The sequence below is a fragment of the Haliotis cracherodii genome, unplaced genomic scaffold (genome assembly GCF_022045235.1).
Source record: "Haliotis cracherodii isolate W230 unplaced genomic scaffold, xgHalCrac1.p SCAF_27, whole genome shotgun sequence".
NCBI lineage: Eukaryota > Metazoa > Mollusca > Gastropoda > Lepetellida > Haliotidae > Haliotis > Haliotis cracherodii.
Genome location: NW_027266283.1, coordinates 3,461,251 through 3,472,500, shown reverse-complemented (window position 1 = coordinate 3,472,500; position 11,250 = coordinate 3,461,251). Strand labels below are relative to the sequence as shown.

At 44.2% G+C, this 11,250-nt stretch overlaps 1 protein-coding gene across 1 annotated transcript in view; it reads left to right on the top strand.

Moving 5' to 3' along the window:
* LOC139473186 (uncharacterized) overlaps positions 1-10,647 on the top strand; it is a 19,174-nt gene extending 8,527 nt beyond the window's left edge. Inside the window, exons 7-14 of the mRNA XM_071255702.1 lie at positions 795-979; positions 2,369-2,528; positions 3,739-3,850; positions 4,575-4,725; positions 7,511-7,658; positions 8,445-8,610; positions 9,548-9,738; positions 10,546-10,647. Coding sequence (XP_071111803.1) covers positions 795-979; positions 2,369-2,528; positions 3,739-3,850; positions 4,575-4,725; positions 7,511-7,658; positions 8,445-8,610; positions 9,548-9,738; positions 10,546-10,595 — 1,163 coding nt within the window. The 3' untranslated portion in view covers positions 10,596-10,647. The remainder of the gene's footprint in view (positions 1-794; positions 980-2,368; positions 2,529-3,738; positions 3,851-4,574; positions 4,726-7,510; positions 7,659-8,444; positions 8,611-9,547; positions 9,739-10,545) is intronic.
* Positions 10,648-11,250: the final 603 nt, after the last annotated feature.

The following is an 11,250-nucleotide window of genomic DNA, read 5'->3' as shown; positions in this document are numbered from 1 at the left end:
AGGCTCTCTATTGTTGATATCGTCCTTTACCAGTTCACTACCTCTCTCCACAGCGAATATTCCATATTCTCAAACTCCCCATGAATACACAATGCTATTCAGAAAGTATATTCATAGCTTTCGACCATGGGAGCCGTGCCAATTTACACTTGTCAGAGGGGCACACAACGTACGTGATCTAGACAACCAGTTGTCGGACTTTCATATTTGTGGAAGCCTCGGTGGCTGAGTGGGTTAGATCGCCGACTTTGTGTGCTGGCGATTAGGTGCCTCACTCTGAGAGTGTGGGTTCGAATCACGGATGTGAGTTAGATCGCTGACTTTGTGTGCTGGCGATTAGGTGCCTGACTCTGGCAGTGTGGGTTCGAATCACGGACGTGAGTTAGATCGCCGACTTTGTGTGCTGGCGATTAGGTGCCTCACTCTGGCAGTGTGGGTTCGAATCACGGACGTGAGTTAGATCGCTGACTTTGTGTGCTGGCGATTAGGTCTCTCACTCTGAGAGTGTGGGTCCGAATCCCAGATGGGACTCTACCCAAAACAGTACTAAAAGTTGAGTGAGTCAGTGAGTGAGTATGGTTTTACGCCGCTTTTAGCAATATTCCAGCAATATCACTGCGGGGGACACCAGAAATGGGCCTCACACATTGTACCCATGTCGGGACTCGAACCCGGGTCTTCGGCGTGACGCTTTATCCACTAGGCTACCCGACAGCCCACTAAAATTTGTACTTTACGGAGAATGTGTTAACCTAAACATAACATTTGTTACCTTCAATACTCCCTCTTCTCAGCTGGTGATCATGTCAAGTTTAACCTGCCCATGGCGTTCTCCACAACCATCTTGACCTGGAGTCTGATCCAGTGGAAGGACGCCTACCAGAAGTCCGGTCAGCTTGACCACATGTACGACTGTATCAAGTGGCCGCTCGACTACCTCCTCAAGTGTCATACTGGCAAGAACGAGCTGTATGTACAGGTGAGTGAACGCTGATCATTGTTGGTTGGTTGGTTGGTTTTTCAACGCCGCACTCAGCAATATTCCAGCTATATGACGGCGGTCTGTAAATAATCGAGTCTGGACATTTCAGTGATTGACATGAGCATCGACCCATGCAATTGGGATACGATGACATGCATCAATTAAGTCAGCGAGTCTGACCACCCGATCCCGTTAGTCGCCTCTTACGTCAAGCATAGTCGCCTTTTACGGCAAGCATGGGTTGCTGAAGACCTATTCTACCCTGGATCTTCACGGCCATTAGCGTATCCCCGCTTTTAACGCCCTGTGAGGATTCCGGGATAGGATAAGTCCCCAGCAACATATGCATGTCCTAAGTGGATCGAGTGGTCAGGGACTTGCTTGATTGCGTGATGATATCCCAACTGCTTGGATCGATGTTCATGATATCAACCATTGCTTTGACTAGTCTCAATTATTATCAAACCGCCGTCATATAGATGGGATATGTCTGAGTGCTGCGTTCAACAACAAACGATATTGATCGATATGTGCCTTCTATATATTGAATATTAAGTGCATGCTAATTTTATATGTTTCTATTGTGAAATATAAAGGAACTTCATCTGAGTGAGTGAGTGAGTTGGGTTTAACGCCGCTTTTAACGCTATTCCAGTTATATCGCGGCGTTTCAGCTTAGTGTGGGAGGAAAGCCCGAAGTGATGCAGGTCTCAGACGTTTCCCACTTCGGGGAAACCCACGAGCACGGGTATGTTGCATTCGTCACCAGTCGCCCCTTTCCGTAACCTGCAAGAAGACTCGTCCCCCTATCGATGAATGTTATGTGCGAAAATACGACAAACCAATCAGAATGCGCGTATGATTTCAAGTTCTTCGTCAAAGAATCCCTCAGAAATAATTTTTGATTTTCCATATGTCTTGCATCTAAATATATACCCAAGACACAGTTAAATGTGTTCGATAATACTGTATAATTCCGCATGTCCCGATGTGCTTTAAATTTCATCTAAAATATATATAATATATGGGGAAATATATGTGAACCGTTACGCAACGAGTTGACAATTGTTTTAGGTATGCCCGTTTGCGCATAATGGCCGGTCACAAAAATGGCCACGAGATTGACACGAGTCGCTATTCGGCTTGTCCAGGAATAACACGAGTTGGTCACGCATGGGTTATGTTGCTGACAAACCTAAAAAACCTATTCGGGGCGAACCGGGATTCGAACCCACAATCATAGGTTTCTGGTGTGCCCAAAGGATGCAACTCTGCCCAGCAAATCGCGGCGCCTCAGACTACTGGGCCCCTCGTGGCCCCGAACTTCATCTGAGAATCGCATGTGAAATATATGTACCACCATATATACAACCAATCATTTTCAAGGTCGGTAACGGAGATACAGATCACAACTATTGGGGAAGACCCGAGGACATGACGATGGCAAGACCCGCCTATAAGATAACCGCAAGCAGTCCCGGAAGTGACGTAGCTGGACAAACCGCTGCTGCAATGGCCGCTGGCTCTATTGCTTTCAAGGACAAAGGTCATTTGATGTCTTTTTCTTTGCGCATAGATCTGTTGGCCTATCTTGCGTCTAAATGCGAACACCACAAATCTAAAAACAACCCTGTCCTCGTGGAAATAGGTTGGGCATTTTTTCAATTGTATAAACAAAAAAAAGGATCTCCTACAGTTAAACTTTCGGAGTACTGGGTAAAAATACAGCTCTTCATGTTTCGTTTCGTCCTGACATTTCCATGGAAAAATTATCATGGAAGTATGGTATAACATGATGGCATTATATGGAATTGTATCTGATTTTGTAGAACATAGACTTTAAACTCTAACGTTGTTGTGTGCATTGACTGGTGTATACCCATGCTGCTGACCGTGAAGATCCGGGGTAGAATAGGTCTTCAGCAACCCATGCTTGTCGTAAGAGGCGACTATGCTTGTCGTAAGAGGCGAATATGCTTGTCGTAAGAGGCGAATAAGCTTGTCGTAAGAGGCGACTATGCTCGTCGTAAGAGGCGAATATGCTTGTCGCAAGAGGCGAATATGCTTGTCGTATGAGGCGACTATGCTTGTCGTAAGAGGCGAATATGCTTGTCGTAAAAGGCGACTATGCTTGTCGTAAGAGGCGACTATGCTTGTCGTAAGAGGCAGCTAACGGGATCGGGTGGCCAGGCTCGCTGACTTTGTTGTCATCGTCATCGTATCTCAGTTGTGTAGAACGATGGTCAATCACTGAATTGTCTGGTCCTGACGCAGTTTTTTACCGCCGTCATATAGCTGGAATATTGCTGAGTGCGGCGTCAAAACAACAAACAAACCAGAATCTTATCCTCCAAAATGGGGGACCCGACAGGGGAATAGTTTAAGGTATTGGGCAGGAGCTACAAATCCATATCAGAACTATGAGTATTTGTATTCAGATTTTGACTCCAAGCTGCCTCCCCTCTGATGCATAAAATGTGCTTTGGAAATACACGCTTGTCCGCTAGCCCGAAACTACAAAATTATGCAGAGGATAAGTAAGAATCCAGTGATGGTAATGCTCATTGATTAGTATTATTAGAGGGCTATATTCTGAACCAGCTCTCTGGCTGAAATGAAAATGTATGCAAACAGTTTTATCTTGTTCAAGCAGAACTAGCAACATACACTGAGGACTAGGGACAAAATGTTCACACTAGTCCTCTGGACTAGTCTTACAAAACGAATGTCTAAAGCTGTACACTGAACACGGACAGATCCCGCATACGCCAGCACCCTCCTTACCCACGCCAAACAACTGTACGACTTCGCCATGCAACACCAAGGCCGCTACAGTAAGAGCGTCAGTGCCGCCGCCAAGTTCTACCCGTAAGTTGTGCTGTACAAATAGAGGTGTGGGGGGGGGGGGGGGGGGGGGGTGTATTTATTTTACTGGGGCCTGGACTACTAGGTTTTACAATTAACGCGTGCCGCATGTTGCTGAGAACATCTTTCTCTTGAAAAAGTATCGCCTGTATTGAAAACAAAATTGGCATAGTACCACAAGAATAACTTAGGGGCTGGTCATTTAACGTGGGAGTGGGGGGGGAGGGGGTGTGTGTGTGTGTGTTGGTGTTAAGATTATATCACAATTTGCTGATAATTATTATTATTAATTCATAGGTATTTTATTTGAAGAAAATAATAGACAAGTTTTCTAACTATCCCCGCCCCCCTCTCACACACACAACCCCTAATAGTTGTGATAAATGTTGGCGACCCCACCCCACCCTTCCACCCTGTCAGCATATTTCATGACGTCACACACCCCACCCCTACCCTCTTTATACTACATTACCAGTTCCTTATTACAACAATAATACACACACACACACACACACACACACACACACGCACGCGCGCGCTATATAAGTGCAATAATCTTGGACGCGACGTTAAACCCAATTTCACCTCACCTCACCATCACGGGAAAAGCGACCGTATATGTTCACGAGCAATAGAGGATCGTAGTGTGTACAAACCGGTGAAGTATCGACAATGTTAAATACTTTTACTGTTGTATTATTCTGAGCATCTCACTGTTAAACCGTAGATCCACGAACAACACAGACGAGCACGCCTGGGCCGGACTGTGGCTGTATCAGGCGACGGGGGACCCTAAATACCTGACGGAGGCCGAGAAATACCACCAGCCCGGGGAGGCCTGGGGCATGAGCTGGGACGACAACCAGGCGGCCAACAATGTACGTTATTCTTTACCTGCGCTTGAGACCTTTCCTATGTCTTACCCTCACGCTTACCCTTTTCGCGAGCACTTTTTCAGTGGTCCATTCATATAACTTCAAAAGCTAATTTGCCCTCTTACCGCAAATGGAATCTGTTGCGGTTGATAATCAAGTTATTCTCTTGCATTGATAAGTTATATTTACATATTCCTTGGTTTCTGGGGGGCACGGGTGGCCCAGTCGTCTAAGGCGCCGCGATTCGCTGTGCAGAGTTGCGTCCTTTGGGCACGCCAGAAACCTATGATTGTGGGTTCGAATCCCGGTTCGCCCCGATTATGTTTCTAGGTTTGTCAGCACCATACCCGTGCTCGTGGGTTTCACCGAAGTGGTAAACGTCTGAGACCTGCATCACTTCGGGCTTTCCTCCCACATTAAGCTGACACGCCGTGATATAACTGGAATAATGTTAAAAGCGGCGTTAAACCCAACTCACTCACTCACCTTGGTTTCTGTCCCATTTGGAGCGAGGGTCAAAACAGTGATGTAAACGACCTTGGCCAAAAAAACCGGTATTCAACTTAAGGGTAACAAAAACTAACCTGCCTTCCCTAAAACGAAAACCCTTGACGCTACTTTTCTTGGCTCGATCGCGGCGCCACCCCGTTTACAGCACGAGTTGTGCCCCTTGTGATAAAAGCGCGATATCCAATCAGATCGCTGTTCTTATTTCGAATGGCTCCAGGCAACTACCATAGCAGACAACCGGGTCGATCTGATTCAAGATTTCATCCCTGACAGACAAACAAAATGAAAATTACAACAGTAGATATACTTATAACTGCCGAATTTCCCTCTTAAAATAATTGCGGGGCTCATGGCAGCACCGTATCAAGTAACACTGCACATCGCAGTTACATGAAACGCTCAGCATGGGTCGTCTAAAAATAGTACTGCAACTGCGATAAGCGTTCAGACGTTCGAGTTGGATACAAAGAAGTGTTCACTCAAGTATATAATACGCATTTACTTCTTGGGCGAGCTGACTAAAATCTTGGAAAGACTTAGAAAAAAATGGTGTTGGGTTGAGGTCTAAGTATTCTAAGAGGTCGGGGGAACCACGAGAGTTCGAATTACCTATTCGTTTTGATTCCGTAGTAGACTTCTAAGACCTAAATATTGGTCAAAGACTCGTTAAACTCTTCCACTGACTCACTCATTCCTTTCCCAATTGAAGTGAATATTTCCAGACACAGTAACTAGACATATTCCTCTGTTCAGTTTGAAGTCTTTGATAAACTGGCAGGTGCTGAGATGTTTGATCAGATTGTTGTTGAGGGCGTTTGATCTACTGAGCACTCCATCACACATTAAGGAGTTCTCGTTGTTCATGCATATAAAGTGTTTTGGATATAGTTGGGACGGTCGGGTAGCCTAGTGGTTAAAGCGTTCGCTCGTCACGCCGAAGACCCGGGTTCGATTCCCGACAATGTGTAAAACGGCGTACCTTTCTGGTGTCCCCCGCCTTGATATTGGGGGAATATTGCTAAAAGCGGCGTAAAACCTTACTCATTCACTTTGGATATAGTTCGTCTTCAAAGTTATCGGAGTGAGTGAGTAATTAATACACCGCGTCAACAATCTAGGAAATCGACAAACAATGTAAATGTATGCTATGTCACTGTTCAAGATGGGTTTTAACTGTCATCACTGAATTCAGCTCAAATCTTTACGAATACAAACTATGTAAGATAACATGTGTTAAGAATTTGTTGTACGTCCAATCAGGAGTAGATCAGTTGAACTAACTCGTTACTCTATGGCATCGAAGAATATAGTTCCGGCTTCTAACAGGTTGGTTATTTTAAGATCGTGAATGGGTTTGGTTTTACGCCGTTTTTATGAAAAAAAAATTACCAATAACACGGCGGGTTTATTAGTGTCTACAACCTCTGTGTAGCTGGATTCCTGGACTTTTCACTAACACACGGGGGGCACGGGGGGCCCAGTCGTCTAAGGCGCCGCGATTCGCTGTGCAGAGTTGCGTCCCTTAGGCACGCCAGAAATCTATGATTGTGGGTTCGAATCCCGGTTCTCCCCAATTATGTTTCTAGGTTTGTCAGCACCATACCCGTGCTCGTGGGTTTCATCAAAGTGGTAAACGTCTGAGACCTGCATCACTTCGGGCTTTCCTCCCACATTAAGCTGACACGCCGCGATATAACTGAAATACTGTTAAAAGCGGCGTTAAACCCATTCACTCACTCACTCACTAACACACGACAAATACGGATAGATAGATAGATAGATAGATAGATAGATAGATATTAACACACACGCGCACGCGCACGCGCACGCACACACACACACACACTAACAGAGTCCAGGTATTCGTGCTTGTCAAAAATCCTTTATCCACACAAGATTTTTCCCCGTTTAACGGCTCTTCAGGTGTAATGAAAGCTTTCAAAGTTCAAACATACAAAGCTTTCATTACACCTGAAGAGCCGTTGAACGGGGAAAGTTCTCGCGTAGATAAAGGAATTTTGACAAGCACGATCTGGGTTTTAACTGTCCTCATTGAATTCAGCTCAAATCTTTTCGAATACAAACTATGTAAGATAACATGTGTTAAGAATTTGTTGACGTCCGATCAGGAGTAGATCGGTTGAACTAACTCGTTACAGTGTTCAAGTTTCACTGTCAGCGGCCCAATTGTAACTGCCTTGTAGAACAAGCAAGTGGAAAGCTGTATTTATGTGTTTACCGAATTTCCCACAATAAATGCTACTCCTTGGCGTTACAGGTTCTGTTTTATAAGCTCACTAAGAACGACAAGTATAAGCAGGACATGACAGACACATTCGAGAAGTACTGGTTCCCCAACCAGGTCATCAGGTACACACCTAAAGGTCTGGCGTGGAGGCTGCAGTGGGGATCTCTCAGATATGCGTGTAAGTGACAGTCAGTGGTGTCTGGTCGTAAGCCGTGTCCCTATCCACAAGCATACTCAATCAGCAAGCAGGTCATATTTTCTTTTAGGCAGATTGTACCCGTGAAGATCTGGATCACTGGATTGTCTCGTCCAGACTCGTTTATTTACAGATCGCCGTCATATAGCTGGAATATCGCCGAGTGCGGTGTTAAACAACAAGCAAAGAAAATCCTGGCAGGTGTCATTTTAACTGCGTTCTGATTGACTGATTTTCGCCAATGTGTGTACTAGTTTTCACAGCCCATAAATGGGAAACCACCTGTCCTTGAATCGGGACTGTTTGAATCATGCATAAGAGTTAACTTATCCAACTGTACCTTACCTTTCCACATTGTGACGTTTTTCTAAATTCCCGACATGGGTACAATGTGTGAAGCCCATTTCTGGTGTCCCCCGCCGTGATATTGCCGGAATATTGCTAAAAGCGGCGTAAAACCAAACTCACTCAATTTTCTATATTCAAAATACAATTGCTCGTACAACTCTACAACTCGTAAGTTGTCGTAAGAGGCGACTAACGGAATCGGGTGGTCAGACTCGCTGACTTGGTTGATGCATGTCATCGTATCCCAATTGCGTGGATCGATGCCTGTTATATCAATCACTGGATTGTCTGATCCAGACACAATTATTTACAGACCGCCGTCATATAGCTGGAATATTGCTGAGTGCAGCGTTAAACAACAAACAAACAAAACACGGTGTACTGTCCTACCAGCTCGGTGTGTCACGTGATGTATTACAGCCAACATGGCGCTGGTGGCACTGATGGCGGCCGAGGAGGGAATCAACCCTACCGTGTACCGGGAGTGGGCCATGAAACAGATCCACTACGCGCTCGGGGACACCGGCTTTAGCTACGTCATAGGGATGGGGAAGGACTTCCCTCACAGCCCTCACCATAGATCTAGGTACGTGTAGGTCGGAGGGACATACGTTAGACGTGTGCTCTAATGGCCACCAGGTCTCAGAAGACGCGGGGTCAACATCGAAGAATATCGTTCCGGCATCTAACAGGCTGGTTATTTTAAGTCCGTGAGTGAGTTTAGTTTTACGCCGTTTTAAGATATATAAAAAATATCACGGCGGGGTTTATTAGTGGGAAATACGTGTTTAAAACCTCTGTGTAGCTGGATTCCTTGGCTTCTCACCTACACCTAGACAGACATAGACAGACAGATAGAGAGACAGACAGACAGATATAGACAGACAGACAGACAGACAGACAGATAAAAAGAAACACACACACACACACACACACACACACACATACACACTAACAGAGGCCAGGTATTCGTGCTTGTCAAAAATCCTTTATCCACACAAGATTTTCCCCCGTTTAACGGCTCTTCAGGTGTAATGAAAGCTTTCAGAGTTCAAACAGACAAAGCTTTCAGTTGAACGGCGAAAGATCTCGTGTAGATAAAGGAGTTTTGAAAAGCACGAATATCTGTTTTCTTCATGTGTGCTAATACTTATAAAATGAAAACAAGCCATTCACCGATCAGGAATATTTCTTACAGTAATGACAAAAATTGCAAAGTGCACTTTTCAAGGAATGGCCATTTTTTTAGAGATAAATATCATCATTGAGTTTCCATCATACAGTTAATTAATTAAATTACGCTTATAAAACAGTTTACCGCCACCATAGATAGAGCGTCTGCCCGGAAAGCGGAAAGTCGGTTGCTCATATCAAACGACGTTTAAAATGGCACTTTCAGAAGTGCAATAATCTTGAAATCGACGTTAAATCGCATTTCACCTCATTTATACTATATTCAATGATTCACCGTATCAAAGACATTTACGCCTTCGTGTAACTTAGAAGAGTTATCTCCCCTTCAGTTCCTGCCCCTGGCCGCCGTCAGCGTGTGGGCCCCAGGTCATGTCCAGTCATGAGCCAAATGTCCACACCCTGTTCGGAGCTCTGGTAGGAGGGCCTGACGACAGTGACGCCTACAAGGACGACCGCGCTAACTACGTCAACAACGAGGTGGCCTGTGACTACAACGCCGGCTTCCAAGCAGCTGTTGCAGGTGTGTGTATACAAATAGCACCGATATATGTCCCTGATCAAACTACAATTTAAAAATAAGACAGCGAATGGGACTTCTCCCAGGAAGCGCTGCCTAGTCAAACCCACCCAGAACTATTCGGAGAATGTGAAGACTCCCCAACACTGCAGCCTTCTGCATTAACCAGATTGTCAGAAGGGCTGTATTCCTGGTAGCAAACCCGGGTACTCTTCCAATGTCTGTCAACAGATTGGGAGGTACCAAACCTAAGGCACCGAGAGCAATGGGGAGTCGGACAACTTGGTACTTGGGATGCAAGCGAGACATTTCGAAAGCGAGGTCCACATATTTGCAATGTTTTCATCTTGAATTTTGTCAATCACTTTAGTGTCAAAAGGGACAAAACATTCAATGATATTAATATTTCATTGGATTTATCAAAAAGGACAAGATGCGTCTGATACGTCTGAGGCTGTAAACGGGCCTATTCTAAAGAATTGTATTATTATTATTAATTATTATTATTTATTTTATAATATTTTGTTTTCTTTCTTTTTATTTATTTATCTATTTATTTTATTATTATTATTGTTATTATTATTGTTGTTGTTATTATCATTATTATTGTATACATGTGCTAACTGGGCGGAGTAGCCGAAGGGCTAGGACGATTGCTCGTCACGGCGTACAGACTACATCAGTCGTACCGGCGTACCCAAAGCATCACGTGGCTCGGCATGACAGCTGTACACACGTATAAGTAAAACTGAATATATGGTCCAGTCCATTGACCAGTGCTAACATCGTGTTGTTTGTTATCATCACTAGGTCTGCGTTCTCTGGCCAACAGAAACCTGCATCCAGAACAGAAACACTGATTCATGTCTTGGTCTTGTAATGCAAAGATCTGAATAAACAGCTGAAAGGAAAGTGGTTGTCTTGTAAATAGCATCTGTTAATATAAAGACTTAAAATACTGGAATAACAACTGTGTATGAAGCAAATTAACTTTACAATGTCCGTTTTTCTGTAGTGTTCACTTTCGCGATTGTCCGCCATGTCCTTTTTAGTCATGGGCCGTCTTTTCGTCTGGTCATGAAGAAACAGCGGTAACCCTACGGAAGCCTTTTAGGGCCATTTGGTTGTTTTGGGGTTTTTTTTTTCGATACTATCTTGAAATTTCAAGATACTAAGTTGAAATTTCAAGAAACTTAGTTATCATCTTAAAATGTAAAAATATGTGAATAAGTGAATAATCTTGAAATATCAAGATCCTACGGAAGCCTTTAAGGGCCATTTGTTTTTTCTATTTTTTTCGATACTATCTTGAAATTTCAACTTAGTATCTTGAAATTTCAACTTTGTATCTTGAAACATCAAGATAGTATCGAAAAAAATTAAAAAAACAAATGGCCTTAAAAGGCTTCCGTAGTAACTGCATCCCTCGTTTTTTTTTATTTTTCGCTGCACGGAGCTACGGGCTGTCCCATAGTGTTTTCCTAATAGGTCCCCGATCCAATGCTGCATCGCTCT